The 17,144-nt window shown below is 45.5% G+C and overlaps 1 protein-coding gene across 3 annotated transcripts in view; it reads left to right on the forward strand.

Annotated features, from left to right (window-relative positions):
* kiaa0825 (KIAA0825 ortholog) overlaps window positions 1-17,144 on the forward strand; it is a 103,193-nt gene that overhangs the window by 15,743 nt on the left and 70,306 nt on the right. For all 3 annotated transcript variants that reach the window (XM_076154097.1, XM_076154098.1, XM_076154099.1), the window contains exons 7-15: window positions 3,576-3,743; window positions 4,961-5,055; window positions 5,155-5,421; window positions 9,028-9,305; window positions 9,903-10,053; window positions 11,734-11,924; window positions 13,076-13,282; window positions 13,379-13,489; window positions 15,313-15,452. In XM_076154097.1, coding sequence (XP_076010212.1) covers window positions 3,576-3,743; window positions 4,961-5,055; window positions 5,155-5,421; window positions 9,028-9,305; window positions 9,903-10,053; window positions 11,734-11,924; window positions 13,076-13,282; window positions 13,379-13,489; window positions 15,313-15,452 — 1,608 coding nt within the window. The remainder of the gene's footprint in view (window positions 1-3,575; window positions 3,744-4,960; window positions 5,056-5,154; window positions 5,422-9,027; window positions 9,306-9,902; window positions 10,054-11,733; window positions 11,925-13,075; window positions 13,283-13,378; window positions 13,490-15,312; window positions 15,453-17,144) is intronic.

Raw genomic sequence — 17,144 nt, forward strand, 5'->3', positions numbered from 1 at the left:
GAAACCAAATACTTACATCACCTGTAGACAAGCACACACACACACACACACACTAAAACACCCACAGGGCTTCTTTTCCACATGGATGTCCACCCCTCTGCTGGTCTGATTTACACTACAGAGAGAGAGCAAGAAGGAGAGAAAGGGAGGAAAATGAGGGGCAGAGGATGAGAGAAGGACAGGGAGAGATGCTGTGCTAGAGAGAAATTAAATCAGTGGCTAAATTATTGCATGATTGCCCATTCCCAAAAGACTTGGGCATCATTTGGTAGAAAGTGTCTAATAATTGGTTTTCGGCCATGTCAGACACATGCAATTCCCCCTACTAATGGCTCTGTTAGGCAGAACTGGGCCTCCTGGGTCAGAGGAGGACAGAAAAAAAGCCGGCAAAGCCGGCAAAGCGCCCCAACATCCTTCTCCTCTTTTTTTCCCCTCAGATAAACGACAGAACAAGAGAGAGAGAGAGACAGAGCGAGCGAGATGGCAAGAAAGAGAGTGTGTGTGTGCGTGTGTGAGCGAAGAGGAAATGAAGTGGCAATAAGTGCAGCCAAAGGGGAAATGCTCTTCACCGTGAGTTTAATACATCAGACTGGGGATTTGGCAGCTCGCCACACAGCAATTGTTTACCTTTTTGCTCACTGGCTGCATCTGTTCTGTTTTGTAAACGGCACTAAACTATTCGCCCGTAAACACCGGAATCAATAACAACTGCTAAGGGAATTCCCTCATCCCGCCTCTCGCTCTTTTTTCCCCTCCCTCTCTTCCTCGTTTTTTATTTATTAATTTTTTTCTTTTCATCCCGAACCTCCACCTCCCTTTATTCCCTGCAAGTCAAGGGGGGTGTGTACGTATGTGTATGTACAGCATGTTGGTGTATGCATATGTTTGGTGGCGGTGGAGCTGTTAGTGGAACCCACAGGGGAGAGAAAGAGGAAGAGAGAAAGAGAGACAGAGAGAGACAGACCGATGGCTCGCCAAAAATACCTGCTCTGTTGGTTACTTCCTGTTGTGTAGTGTTGTTGCCGTTGTTTGAAAACCGCAAACTGAAACTGGCCACTGTAGACGTGTTTTGTAACATTTTTGGTTTTGGAAGATGTATTGTTTTTTTCCCACCCATATGGAACCCAAAGGACCCCCAACAGTGTTTGCTGATGCTCCGTTTTACACGTTTTGTTGAATGGCATATTGCTTGACATATGCTATGTTTGCTTTGGAGGGTTGCTGATAAAGACGCAGGCTTCTTTCTTCCATTCTGTTTTCATAAGAACAACCACAGACTCATGTCACAAGTCATAAGGGAGAACTCCCCTATATACAGAATGACACCTTTTTCTGCATCTTATCGCAAATCCGCTCCAAATGCTGTATATCCTATTTAAGCACCAGGCCCAATATGATCACATTCTCTGCACATTTTCCTCCTGCGCACGGTTGTGCAGATATTAAATTAAATCACAAGATATTCAGACGAAATGATGACTAAGTCTATTTCAGGGGAGAAGCTACCTCACTTTCAGCTCCAGCTTTCCCTTATTGATTCACAGCACATTGACCTTTTGTTGAACCCTTCTGGCTGCTCGTGCCCTTCCTCATTCCGCTCTATGGGACATGCTATGCACTACGCTATATGACACACCTGGGTGCTTTTAAGCACACCCTCTCCATCACCCGGCTATGAGAACCTCCATTTGGCCTCACTGTTGTGACAAAGGTATAATGAGGTTTAGATGGCTGTGTACTAGGCGGCTATGGCTATAAGGCTATTTGGCTAGGAAGAGGACTATAAATACCTATATAGCTGGGGCTGCAAGGCGCGATGAGAGGCGGAGGCAGAGCTGCGCTAAACATCAAGGTCATGTGCTTGTAGCAGAGAGCGAGGCAGTGAGCGAGCGAGTCTGTCATAGGTCACAGATTGAGGGGGTGAAGGGTGAGAAAAGAGAGATGATGCTCAAGAAAGGGTGGACGGATGAACAAGTGGTGTTTGATGGGTGCTATGCTCCACAGAAGGGCGGTGTGAATGCGTGTGTGTGTGTGGTAATGGCTTTTAAAGAATCCTGTAGCTTTTCCTGTCTCCTCCAGTTTACATTGTTTACTCCTGAGTTGCTGACAGCTTTACTTTGCCCCAGTGTTGGGGCAGGGGAGGCTGCGTGTTGATTTGTAGGTGACGTTAGAAACGGACGTGATTGCTGGTGCGTGTGTGAAGGTGTGAGCTGGAGAATGAGGGCAGCACATGTGTGTGTGTGTGTGGGTGTGTGTGTCTGCCCAGGTCACACATGTACACATGGAGTGCAAGGTAGTATGGCCAGCTCAGGCTCCCACTGGACCCCATTACAGAGGAGCTGCCGAACTCTGAGTCCATGCAGCTTAATTACACACACGCACACACACGCACACACACACACCACATGCAACATACATGTACATCCATGTGACATCCGCACATAATCAAACACACCTTTACTTAATAATTACACGGCTGATATTCACGTGCAGCCACATGCATGCACGTGCTCACACTTACACACACATGCATACATGCGTACACTCTGACTTGCAATCGCAAACAAACTTGAGGTCAGAATATATTCCAAGGTGACTATAGACTCTGGGTAGCAGGGTGGCAATTATCCAGCAAGACTGACATGTGCAAATGTATGTGAGGGAGCGCTCTACAAATCAACTTATTCATAATGACCTGCATTACATGCACGTAAACATGTGTGTGTACCAGACACACACTCATACATACCAACACTCATATGACTGCACAAACACACACACACACACACACACACACACACACACACACAAAGTCAATCCTCATGCATGATTAAACCAGGCATCCTTGGGGACAGTGTGTTGTCATATTGTCAGATTTTGTTTAACAATATGGCAAAATTACATTAGGATCCAGAGGCAATAATGTTACAATTATTGGAAAAGCGCCCCCCCACCCTCCTCCTCTTCTGTCTTTCCTTCTCAACACTCAATCATCTATGGGCTTTCAGAGTCAAGGCTAATACTGAGCTCATCCATTCCCCAATGCCTTTGCAGTGGAGGAGCTCATTTAAGTGGACACACAAAAGTATTTGTGCATGTGTCTGCGAGTATGGCAACGCATCTCCCAGCCGCCCATTCTCCGGCTTAATGCGGAACATCCCCGGGGTGATGGCTTTGGCAGCCTCCAAAATGGGAAATCCATATTTGCCGAGGGGGTCATTGGCGGGTTAGAGGGAGAAAAGTTTTGAACTGAGAGGGAGGGAATGTGCATGTGCGACTTCTGAGGGAGCAAAGTTTTGCATATTTTCCCCCCCGTCTCTTTGTTTATGCTGCGTATTGGGAAAACATGAATGGGTCGATATTTATACGAGGTGTCGTGCGAGGCGAGAGTTGAGGAGGGGGTTGTTTTCTGTAGGTTGGGAGGTTTGGTTGAAAATCTATTTTCATGAAATTGTTTATTGCTTTGCTGAGCTCTATAACAGTGCAGCTTTCACTCCTCTTCTTCTCTGTCAGTCCCACGTTCACACGCATGTGCATTTGTTTTTGACTGTATTTCTCTCTTCATATATCTGCAGTGCCGATGGAAATCCCTCAGAAAAGCAAGGGCTTTAATTTGACCTCCCACCAGTTGGGGGCATTGACCCAGCTAGTCTGCACCCTGCTGGGATTTGAGAGCGATGTAAAGGAGCTGGTCACCAACATGACCTTCATTAACTGCACTGGAGAGACTCCCTCCATCAAAGGTACTCCCACCATAGCACAAACACACATATGTGCAACAGAGATGAACTGTTTGTGTGCCACACCTCTGGGCATTGACAGTCAAGTTAAACCCCTCATACACACATTTACACACACATACACATTGTTACTTTTTTTAACCAAAGGCAGCTTAACAGACTGCATAGACGCGCGTCTCTAGACATGAAGTCTGAGTTGTGTCTGAAGAAATTAGTTAGTTTAGAAGGGAATTATCTGGGGTGTTATATAAGCCTTTCGTATCCTTTCCCTCTCTCCCCTTTGAACTGCCGCTGCATAGATGTTAAATGAGAGCTTTTGGTGCATGCAGTAATTTCCATAAAGGTTACATTTACAAAAACAAGACTTGCAGAAAGGCTCAATTTACAGAGATGTAAACAGCCTTTAAAGGGCAGTTATCCAAATCATTAATTCCAGGCAATCAAACGGCTTAATTACCAGAAATTCATCAGATGGGCTTAAAGGTCAAAAAGTGATGCGTTTGCAGCTTCCTCCTTATTCCATTCCACGCGTTCTTGTTCGACTAAATTGCCTCGCCTGAGGTCTCACTCTTCGCCGTTTGATTAGAGAACTGCGGCTTTGATGTTTACGCGTTTTAATTTCAACCCAACATCCTGTACCCTTGTCTCCATGCCACCTCCCCCCATCATCCCCCAGCTCTTCACATCACCGCATGACGCCCTCCCCTCAATGAATTACCTCATATATGGCTGACACTATCTGAGTTCAAATCTAATCCGAGCCCTAAATTTAGACTCTGGAAGCCATTGCCATCAGCATTAAGTCGCAGTTATTGCTCCCTCTGAGGCATGTACAGTTACTCGCTGGTCACTGTGTCTCCCTTTGACAAATGGGGGAGGATGGCAGTGATATGACACGCCTCTGGCTCTGAGTTACTGTGTATACACAAGCTTTTATGTCACTGCACTTAGCATTCAGTCAGGCTTTTAACGTATAACATCTTACATTATGAGTGATGTAGAAATTCTTATGCAAAATAATGCATACAGATACTTCAGGCTACCATTGCACAGCTTTACGTATTCTGTTTGGTGTCTCTTTCATGAGTTCATGTGCCTTTTTTGTTCCTCTGCGAAACTCATACTGATTGATATCTTTTATTGATTTTTAAATGTGATTCCATGAACTTTTCATTAAAAATACATGATACTATTCATTATAAATATAAATTGTTATTTAGGCATTCTGAAAAAGACTCGACAGGAAGCAGACAAGGTTGCAGAGGCGGCAGATGGCAAGAAGGCCACAACCGACACACTTCTCCACACACCAGAGGTGAGAGCCTCGTCTCTACGGACAAACTTTGAGTTCTGTTCTAATCTATTAACATATTTCCAACATGTATCACTTTTTGCTTCATACTGTACTTTGCAGTCGCTGGTTCTGGACTTTGACTGGAGGTCTGCGTTTAAGGGGCTTGTTCCTCAGATGGCGCACTGTGTCAAAGTGGTGCTGGATAATGTCTGCACCAAGACTCTACAGCAGGAGGTCGCCTTACATTCCTCAGGACACGTCGCCATCACCATGACCAACACGGCTACTGGGAACACGTCCGCCGCCACTGCTAGCAACGGAGGTGTCAGAGAAGAGTGCGCACCTCACCCCTGCTCAGAGAGAGAGACTCCCAAAATGATAGCAAAGGTATTTTCAGATATGAAGCAGGAGTTGCAAATATAATACTTGCTGGCAAACATCCAACTGGGAATGTTGCATTTGTGTTAGTGACAGTGTTGCCAGGTGAATGGAAACTTCTTCTACAATTTTTTCTACAACGCACGCACACACGCACACTCTAAAAGACACACAACCATAGGCTCTCATTGTCTTATTTCTACCTGGCTGAACAAAGCAGAGCCTCACACATCATCCAGACCCGGGTGTATTAATGGGCTGAGTATGTCCCAGTGGGACGCACCCTCTATATTAGAGAACCCAAATGGTTTGGGCCTGACATGGATGACAGCGTGGATCAGGACGGGCCCTGGGAAGAGTCAGCGGTATTTCCTGGGGGGCAGTGCCCTGGGGAGAGGCAAAAGAGAGGAGAGGAGAGATATTATGAAGGCCAGAGAGTGGAGGAGGGTGACTTATATAGAGGGAAGTATAAGGGGCATAACAAAGAAAGAGGGATGAAGCACAAGGGAGAAATAGGCCAGGGTACGGATCGGGATAAAGGGTGGGATAGTGTGAGAGAGCAGGTTGAGAAGAGAGGGCCTGGGAAAAGGCAGAAGACGCTACAGATTGACTTTTCTCAGGAGGAGGACCAGTCTGTGTTGTGAGAGTGGGCTTAGTGTCTTAACTCTACAAAGGTTCCTCTGTGTTTGGGGCTGGACTGCCGTATCCTTATTTTTCCTTTCAAATGGCTCTACCCATTTCTCCCGTCCTCTCCTCTACATTTCCCTTCTTCAGATTTGATTATCGCTGCAGAGCTGAGGCGGCCTTCCCTCCTCAAACTTTCTCAAACTTTCTCCGAGCCCTTCTTCTTCCTCCAGCTCCTCTGCTGCCGCCCGCCGCTTTCCTCCACACTGTACTCATACTCTTATCATTACCACCTTACCTCTCTGCTCCCTCCCTCCCACCCCCTCCCCCCCCCCCCCTTCCCCTCCCCCTCCATCCCCCAGAAGCCCTTTTACACTGACAGTATTTGTGGTTTTCATTGCTAACGAGTGTCAGAATTTGTCTGCGCTCAGGACCTGTACAACGTACTTATGTGTAGGTCAACGCTTCAAAGATGAGAGCCTTTCAGCCCAAAGGTTATACATGCATGCATTTGCATTCAATAGCACCCAGCCAGAGGGACATCCAAGACAAGGCCGTTAGATTTTTTATATATATTTTTCCCATGTCCTTTTTTGACACATGCCCCAGTGTTTGAGCAGGGAGCAAATCATTATACGAGACCTAAGCATGGAACACGGCAGATTCAAAGGCATTATGACGGATCAATATTTCACACATTTATATTCATAAGTTCCTACCTCAGTCCTCTCTAATTTTTTTCACCGTGAACCCACTTTGCTGTCGTACGTATGCAGACTGCGGCTCTTTTCATCAAAGTAAAGTAAAGGTTGTGTACACTTATTACTGCCTCTGTGGTGTATACTGACGCGTTATTCGGCATTCATACAGATTCTGCATGTCATTCCGCGTGACCTGGTTCCCTTACAATTACCATACAGCTTGTAGATGGAGATGCTGCGGTGGTGGTGACCCTGTCCTCTTCAGGGCGCATTCTCATATTTGGCGTAGTTGGATGTTGTTTTTTTTTCAAAGCCAAGGCCACATTTTCTCTTTGAGCTTAGTCGGTTCTGTGTAAGGTGAAATCTGCACTTGCCCCGGAAATATGAATCTTAACCACTTACAAGTTAAAGCGAAATGAAACAAAAAGAAATTCTCCCTCGCGCTTAAAAACTTAATGCATTTCTCACTTTGCTGTAGAATTCCTGGTGGTATTCTGGACTTTGATCTTAGCTAGTTAAGGATTCATTCTGACTTTGACGTTGGCTTCGTGCATCTGCTTGTTTTTTGTGCTTGTGTACATGTGAGGATGTGTCTGCTGTAGGTGTTTGTGTTTGTGTGTGTGTGTGTGTGAAGGTGTGTAAGATGCTTCTCCAGGGCCTCCCCATCTCCCTGGCAGTGCAAAATGTTGCGTCTGCCTGTCCTCTTTCTCTCTTTCTCATCGCTAAATCGCCTAATGACCACGTGTAGTCAAATATTGACTTAATTGTCCGGACGGTCATTGTTCCCAGGCTTTTAAACCTCACTGAAGGCTTTCATGGAGAAAATCATCGGAGGAGATTGTGAGATTGTCAATTATACACACACACATTGGATCCCTGATCTGACAGATTGTCGAACATCCCAGCCAGCCCCTACAGTAAGTCAAGTAATAGAGTTTGAAACTCTATGAAGCGAGTCGTACATGCTGTGTGCGGGTGATTGATTGGTTGAAATTGTATAGAGTTGTCTGAATTTTGATGGAAGAAAAGAAAAGACATCACTGATATTCTTCTTGCGTGTGACCTGGCTTGGTGGCTGCTGGGAAATATGTTTTACTTTATGGCTTTTGAATCAGTCAGGCTCATAACTCACTTGCATAGGTATATAAATTTGAAGGTGAGCTTACACACACATGTGACTCCTTGGCACTGGCCCGATCCTCTTTCATTATTCTCAATGTGATGTCAATAGAAAGCACATGATAGTGTGTGTCTTTGTATGTATCTGTTCTCTGCATTGGCATATGGTGGAATTTTATAGTTAATGTAGAACCCATATTGCACTACTACACTATAGTATACAGTATGAACGTGTAATGATTTGCATTATATGTTTGCAGCAAGCACAAGGAGAACCTGATGAATGTTTCTGACTGGGATGCGTGGAATAAATCTCTACTCACAGTTAATCTCCGTTCCCACTGCTGTATATCATAATATTATATTAATATGTAATTAAGTCTATATGTCAGCTTTAGATACAAGTAGCAGCAAACACACACACGCAGGACAATATGTGTGTCAGACACGCACACATATACACTCTCACACTACTTTATAGCACCTTCATCAGCCAGTCTCCCAGCCCCTGGAGAGGGGAAAGTGTAGCAGCTCTGTCCCTACAGGCCTTTCTCCAGGACAAATGTGGAAAAATGAGATAAGTGTTGCTTGTTGCTCTCCGAGCCTGCCAGTTTATGGTATAAGCTGTAGGTCTTTTACATTGCTGAAACAGCTGTCTCTCTCTCTCTCTACCGCCCCCCCCCCCCTCTCTTTTCGCTTAATCTCACCTTTGCTTGACCTTTTTTCTTTTTCATTCCTCTCAGCACCTCCGTTTCCCCCATTCCTCTGCCTTCTTATAGTACCGCTTCTCTCAGAATGTGATTAACATGATGCATGCCAATATAAAACGAGACAAGTGTTGATGTATCCTCAGAAGTACAGGTTGTATTTGACCTGATACCAATTATGCGTGTTCGGCAGCAAGTTTATGTAGAGGGCATGTCATGAGCACCTCTACATCTGTATTCTACATTTGCTCTAATGTTTGCTCTGCTGTAATGGCTTGCACAGTGTTTGGCAAAGAAAATGCATGTAAAGCCTCTGCTCAGTTGCTACGTCTTGTCATTCTGAAGACTCCGCAAATATTTCAATATTTAAAACAAATGAGCTCTCTCTATGTCTTTGTTGTGCGTCTTTCACCTCTTTTGTTACTATTGCCTTATCCTCCCTTGTTCTTTCTTTCTCCCCTTAGTTCTGTGGTTCCATCGTGGCTGAGCTGGATGCCTTGCTGCCCTTAGCGGTGGCCTGCAGGGACGCCGGTCTCTTAGAGGTGCGATCCAGCTTTGTAGAAGCATGTGGCACGGTGGCGTTTGCCGTACTTGGCCATTTGCAAGAGAGGGCCTTAGAGGTGCCATCTTCTGCTCCCCTGAAGAACCTGCCTGCTCTGCTTGCCACTTGCATTTACATGTATCAACGACTTGAATGCTACCATGCCAGGCTGAAGGAGTCAACTACTGTGGCAGCTAAAACGTAAGCAGAGGTAGTATGTGTCTTGCTGGGCTTTTTCTGCATTGAAGAGGAACTTACATTGAGCTTTGACCAAAAACAACCAAAAAAACAGAAGTAATATTTCAAAAAATCTCAAAATGTCTATGGAATCATAGATTTGGCTGAAAAGAAAGAGACTGTAAAGACACCCATATTGTGTGAACATCTGCTGAGATTTTCTGGCTGTCAGGCCCCTTTGACCTCTGCTCTCCACAGCTCTCCCCTGCCTGGTTCCCTTACAGCTTCTGATAGCCCCCCACCTTTTGCCCTGTGCGCCCCTCCACCTGAACTTGCACCGTGCCCTCTGTGATCATAAAGCATTTCCCTCTTGTTATACAACCCTCCAGGTCCTCCTGGTTTTAAGCCTGATCCAGCCCTGTTAAACCTCACAATATTCTCTGGAAAGAATCAAGCAAGGTGGATTCAAAGGACATTCAAAATAAATCATCTGTTCTTTCATCTAATAATTCTGCCTCATCTTTGTTTGAATAAACATTTGTCAATTACGCATCTAGGAATAGATTTTCCATTATTGCCATTCCTGCAATCCCAAGGTTTGCTCCTCACCCTTTCACCCAGACCCCTGACTCTGCTGCCTATCCAGAAGTACAAAGATACAGCGACGGCCTTGAGAGATCAGCTCACCGGCCACTGCATCCAGGTCTGCTATACCAGCATCCTCCAGGACGCAGAGAGCCACCACTGGGCCGACCCCAAACCCTTTTATGAGGTAAAGTGTCCTTGAATGACTGAAGTTTAACATTATACCTAAAGAACTTGGTAATATTCCAAGCACTTATTAAACTCAAAAGGAACAGTAACACATCAAATAATTCCACTATTGTCTGCCGTTGATTTATCTCCTTTCATTGAAAAGAAAAAAGCTGAATTTCTAATGCCAGGTGTCTTTTCCAGGCTTGTTCTGTGGATTTTGAGGAACTTTTGAGGCATCGTACACTGGAGCTTTCTCGCTTTTCCTTTTTACATTCCCACAATGCACCAATACCTCCCACTCTCTCTCTTCTAACCCTTCCTTCTACTCTGAGCTCACTGAGAACATCTGTGGCTTCCGTGCTGCCCTGGGGGCTCCAGGGATTCAGCTGTCTGAAGTCTGCAGTCTACATTGGGACTGTCTGGAAACAGCATAGGGCCCCTGGAACTCCCCTACCTTTATGCCCTTAAACCAACCTAAACCTTCACTCTCTCTCTTACTTTACCCCAGTTTTGCCTTTTTTTCCCTTTGTTCCTCCCCTCTTCCTTGGGTCAACGGTGTCAGACAGACCTGCTGTGTGCAGGTGTGCTTTTGTTCAAGTGTTCCGCTGCACAAATGAATGCAAGAGTGCACGCTCTGGAAAGTCTGGTATCATGCATTTCATTTGGTATGAAGATAAAGTGAAGGTCTGGTGTCTATGCATATTTTTTGCAGTATATATATGTAGTTAGTATGTGACCTCAGCTACCCTTGTGGATTTTGCCTTGTTTGTCTTTTGCTTGTTTTCGTGAATTTCAGTTGAAAAAAGCTGTTAAGAGTTTCCATGTTTATTCCGGATGAAACATTCCATCCCAGAGTCTTCAGTGTTTCCACGCCATCATCCCAAACTGGAAATTCTTCTTAGTTGACCTGGCTGCTGGTATAATATAATTTAGTTTGAATGAATGGATAAAACAGTCCAACTACACACGTGCATTTGTGGCCAATGTTGATTCGGGTCCAAGGTCTGTGTCTGGGTTTGCTCCGCTGAGTCCACAGGCAGAGGATGGGGGGACTAATCCCGGACGTAGAGCTCGGTCACGCTCTTCATCCACCACCGATCCCTAAATGACTGGCTCCGGGGAGGATAGGGAGGAGGAGAGGAAGGAGAGAACTAAAATGAGGCATAGATGAGGTGAAGTGGGACGAAAAGGAGACTGGGGCTGGGGGAGGGGGGCACGTCGAGGGACTTTGTCAGAGTCTCTGTCACTCAACCGCTGTCTCCTTCATTTGAAAACAAAGCTGGTGGGCACAAGGAAAATAAGAATCTCCCTCCTTCACAATATTCCGAGAAGTTCTCCACTTCTCCTCCTCTCTCTTCTCTCTCCTTTTTCTCCCACTGTATGTGTGTGTGTAGTGAGACTGCTGTGATGTGTTCTCCAGTTCAGGACTTTAAAGCAGTCTGAAGTCCCAGTGGGGACAGAAACCCAGGTGTGGAGTGCAGGTGGTGTGACCATTGAGACATCGTGGTGTTGACAGACCTGCCTCTGTCTCTGTCTTCTGTTCTTTCCTCCTCCTGTGTTTTCTCTGTTCCCTCGCTTTCTCTCCGTCTATTTTTACCGCCTCCCGCGCCCGCATTTGCTCTGTTTTTGCCTCACTGTCAGTGTCCATATCATAATTTATATTCATAAACTCCCCCCTCCTCACGCACCCACACAGGGTGAGCGCTGTTCCTTCGCCGTGCAGATGTGGTTCTACTTCCTGTGTGGGCTGCGTAGCGACCTGTGGGCGGTCCTCCCGGCAGACTTGGCCAAGGAGGTGCTAGGTGAGGTGCTGGCAGAGACCCTACGGCAGCTGGTGCAAAGATACGCCAGGGCCCGGCCTTCATACAGGCGACACCTGCAGATCAGGTACTATGTTATCATGTGAAATACAGGCACACGAAGCGCCTTCTTTACTGTGTTTCCCATGAATGAGGTCTTAAAGTAATTTAAAGATTTCAGGATTTTCAGGTCTGAACTAGGTCACTGAGGCTTTTTTCGTACATTTTAGAAATACGTGGCATTTGCATACCCGTCTCCATAGGCCTTTGGATGGACCGCTATGGATCCAGATAGAAGATAGAAGTTGTTCTGGATTCCCAAACAGAAATGTGTTATGCTGTAATGAAGGTGACATCTTAGAAAAATGTCACGAATGTCATAAAATGTCATAGGAAAACACTTTCTGAAGCAACAGTGAACTATCTTCTAATCTATGATTTTCCATCTGCACAGGGTGTGCAAATATCTCCAGAATGCTCAAACTTACAAACAAAACAAAGTCAGTGACAGAGTTTGCACATACATAACCTGAAAATCATGAAATGTAACATCGCCGTCGTTATGCTGTAATTTCGCTTCACATTCATGTTAGCATGTCGTAAACACACTCGCAGGCTGGGGCTCCTGCACTCCGAAAGATAAGGTTGTGTATACGTGTTGCACACATTGCCTGGTGTCAACACAAAGCCTGGCTAATGTTGCTGGGAGACGCACGTGTTTCTGTAAAACGTAAGGCCAGAGCAGGCTGAACAGATGGCTTTTCAAAGCTTGTCCATGCTCTCTTTGTGTCGAACACTCACATGGGTATTCTCATCCTACCACAGCTTTTCTGCGTCAGCCTCGTCCCTCTGTGCCTTACGACCATTTTAGCTGTACAGCAGCGCAGGGACGAGGGGATGAGAGGTAATAAGCAACTCTCCCCACCTAATTGAGGAAACAGATTTATAGCCGTTTGGACGTAAAAGTGATGACTTTTATTGTGAAATCCAAAGCCAGCAGTGCACTCAGAATCACCAGGAGGTACTGTTATCTGTCTGGCAGTGCATTGAAGCTGTTATGGCATGATGTAATTGTGGATGTTCGCCTTTGGAAACAGGATGTTCTCTTTCATCTGCCGGTGCCTCTCTGTGTGTGTGTGTGTCTGTGGGTCCCACTCTGGGTCCTGACATATTCCCTGGAATCACGTCTTTTGTGTTTTCATCAATACCCTTGCCATTTCTCTGTGCTTACCCTCCAAGGTGTGACATTACAGCAGTGTTGCTGTATGTGGAGCAGCTTATGTGGAGTGTGTGCGACTCTCCTGAGGCCTTGGTGCACGCTGGCCCTTCTGCAGCAATTGACATAATATCGGTGAAACCAAACTGGCCGTACCAAATCCACAGCCTGTGTGAGCAGCTCCTGACGGTCATGGTTGTTAACACAGCACCCCTGGCTTTGCTGAAAAGGTCTGTGTATTTTATTAGCTTTTTTATTCAGTTATACATATTCTTGGCACAACAAAGACTATTTTATTAAAGATTTTGTTCTCTATCAACATGCAGGACATTTATGAGAAATCCTGTTGACGGGTCCACACCACTACGGCCTGACAAGAGCGTGACACACTGGCTAAATGCGATGGACCCGGACCTGTTCACAGAGCGGTCCGTACGGTACGTCACACACACCGTCGTAACGTGGTTACACATGCTCCCGTCGCACTTTCATGCACACCGCCGCCCACAATATAAAGAACCATATGTGTGTTTTGTGATACAGCAACATACAGCACATGCAGATACATAAGTAGACTAGAGTGATGCACTGGTGAAAGCTTGGATAGGAGACTGGCTGTGGAAATGCAACCCAGATGCAAGCTGAGAAAGAAAAAAATAGACTACCGGTGCTGCTGACACTGATTTTGTTTATGTTGATGGTTACTGAGGGCTTTACACATGAGGCGTCAGGCGTGTGTTTGTGTGTGTTTGTGTGTGTGTGTGTGTGTGTGTGTGTGTGTGTGTGTGTGTGTGTGTGTGTGTGTGTGTGTGTGTGTGTGTGTGTGTCTATGTGTGTGTGTGTGTGTGTGTGTGTGTGTGTGTGCGCGTGTGCATGTGCATGCGCTTGTGTAAATATGATTGTGTACACACATTGCACGCATGTTTGCGCTGTACATGTGTGTCCAGTTACAGTTTTGACCTCCACGGTGCAGTCAATCATTCAGCCCCCTCACCTCTGACTCCACCCCTCTCCCTTCGCATCTCCTTCACAGCCAGAGGTGATGTCATTGCGTGCTGATGGAGCACAAATCAAACCCACCCCCTGCTCCATTCTTAAGTCTTGGAGACTGAAATTAGTTTATTTTTATGACCTCTTTATTTCTTTGCTCCTACCTCCTGCCTGTATGCGGGGGTGACAGGGGGTGGGGGGCTTGGGGGGCTCGGGGGGATCCACAGGTCCTCCTTGAGTACTCTGTGGCTGAATATGTCCCCAGTCCATTAAAAAAAACCTATTGTTATGCTTATTTAATAAAACAATAATAAAACCACAAAGCACATAAATAAATCATTTATCTATCATTACAGGCTATAAAGAAATCATCGGAAGTTGTGCTTTCTGGTCTTATGTGTGTTTGTGTGTATGGACCCATCATGTGTTTCCATTTCCTCCTTGCCTCGCCGCATGTGTGTGCGCGCGTGTGTGTGAGTGCGAGTGTGTTGGCTCTGTAAGCCGACCCTGCACTGTGGCTGGGTAGATTTATCAGAGCAGTTAAAAGAGGATTTCTTCTGGATTTGCGGTCCCAGTGACATCATAAATTGTGCTGTCAGGTCGAGGTATAGTATTCTTCAGTCAAGCAGCAGGGTGCACCATGCCCCAGCCTTCTGGCTCAAGTAGAATGCTTCATTCCCGGGCAGCCACCCCCCGTACGGCCTCCCACTTCCTCACTCCTCACACAAACTTTGTCCATTCCTTCCATTAGATTTTATTGAGATGTATAAAGTAGCCAGCAGACACACACATGTCAGTGCACTCGCACACATGCGCACATACAAAGGCACATGCATTAGCAGTCAAGTGTGTGCACACTCTCTCGCTCACAAACACACACCAAGGATACGGCTCATTACCCACAGCTGGCTGTAGCCTCTTGGTTATACAAAAGATGTAGGAGGGGGGCACTGCTGTATATTCATGTATTTGGCTGTCTCCCAAATGTTAATTTGCTTTTAGCTGGCCAAGATTAGAGCTAATTCCTTCCTGGTGCACACTATAAGTAAGCAAGCATGAAGGCATTTGCAAACTAAGCTGGTATCAGGATTGTGCGACATTGGAGGAAGTTACTTGAACACTATTTTATGTTAAATTGTCATCTGAGCCAACTACGATTTCTCCCTTTTGTCTTGGCTGCTTTGTTGTCTCTTCTTAAATGCGCTGCTATCTGCACACTTACCTGACACTGCATAACTGTCAACGTTGTTTTCCGTCTTTCCACTCTCAGAGATGGCCTTACGGGCCAGGCCGCTTCTGTGTGTCAGCTGAGGCTGTTGACCTCTGACCCAGGAAACAGTCCCAGGTTGCTGTTGCGGATGCTGCTGCACAGAGACTGTCACCTGCCCAGAATACTCTTAGAAAACTCACGTAAGTCAGCTCTTTCCGGTTTACACAAACTGGTATATGTTAACAGTTGAAAGGTATAATGTGTATGTTTGTGTTTATATCTTAATATATCTCCTTATTCATATAGAATTGAAATGTTTAACTGTCATATTTGCTTTTTTTTTATAATAGAATCAGAGTCGCTCCCACAGGGCCACGTGTGGGAAAGTGTTTACTATTGTCTTAATTATGGCGCTCTAAGCTCCTCAGCGAGTAATACAGACCCTGAATGAGCTCTATCCATTTTATGAAGTTATCATCAGCATCTTTGCCATCATCATCATTTTCACCTTGGTCATCATCATCACTAAATCAATAGAGCACAGTAATAAACACTCAACAGGCCCGGGCAGAGCACACATGCTGACCTTTAAAGATTTTCCCTTCCTTCTTCTCTCCTCTGCACCGGCAACAGTCTAACCTTTAAAGACTGTTGTGCACTCGCACATTAATTCACATTATAGCGACCTCATTAATAACAACTCTCGCTGTCTCGTTCTCTTGCTCGGCCCGAGTCTGGCTGAGAGGCTCGGCAATGCTTCTTCCCCACGTGCCGCCGTAAATCAACGCCGGAAGCGCTGACTCTCGTGTGTTATCATGGTGACGGGCTAATTAACCAGGAAGCCCAAAGACAGAGAGGAACAGCTTGACTGCACGGCCACACTTCCATAAACTACTACACTTTCATGCGCTGGAGTCGTGATTCCTCTTGGGTCCTGCTTCTCGGTGGGCTTTGGATGTAAAAAAGATAAACTCTCAAATCATAGAAATCTAATACATTGAGGTCATGTTAAATAATGTTGGTATCAAAGTTTAATAAATATAAAACAAGGAGATTTGAAAAGGAGGTTTGGGACAAAATATGCAAATGCCAACATCGAGAGTTCAAACGTTTAAGTTACTTAACAATTTAAGAATAAATATATGATAATATAAAATTAGATCATCTGCATAGCATCGTATGATATTTGTAGAGTTCCCGTTTCTGTCAGACATGTACAACATCAAACCCTGTATTTGCTTAATCAATTGCAGTTCTCCACCCTGTTGCGCAATTCACACTAAATCACAAGACACACTACTTCTGGTACACACACACACACACACACACACACACACACACACACAACCTATTTTTTTTATTATTATTATCATCAGCACATCTGCTTCCAATTACAGAGGTTTTTGTGGAGAGGACCCTTGTGACTGGTTGACTGGTTGTCCGGAAGATAAACAGGTGTATGCGTTGGCTATGTATCAAGGTTGGAGAGGCTTCGAGGCTGAGAGGAAAAGGTGGGGGGAAAGAAAGCGAGGGAGGAAGGAGAAAACAAACGACAGAGAAATTGACATAAGAACACAAACACATTGGAGTTATTGTGCGCGGCGGCAGCAGAAGTGGAAACTCCACAGAGATGTGCCAGTGCGCTGTCATCTGTTTTCCTCAAGTCATCTGCTGCTCTATAATGGGATCGTTATTAAGAGGAACCTAGTTAACCTGCCTCGCTCTCCAGCACGCCGAGTGGAAATTAATGTTAGTCACCAGTGTTTCCTTGCACTGCTTCAAGCCACGGCGGTGATATCCAGATCACTCCCTCTTTAAGGACCAATTACCAGGCAGACGGAGAACAAAACGCGGGCGTAACCCACATAATGTCGCCTAATGGAATGATTGGC

Source organism: Genypterus blacodes, unplaced genomic scaffold (genome assembly GCF_046128005.1).
Source record: "Genypterus blacodes isolate CSIRO-AG114 ecotype Tasmania unplaced genomic scaffold, CSIRO-AGI_Gbla_v1 ptg000061l_1, whole genome shotgun sequence".
Taxonomy (NCBI): domain Eukaryota; kingdom Metazoa; phylum Chordata; class Actinopteri; order Ophidiiformes; family Ophidiidae; genus Genypterus; species Genypterus blacodes.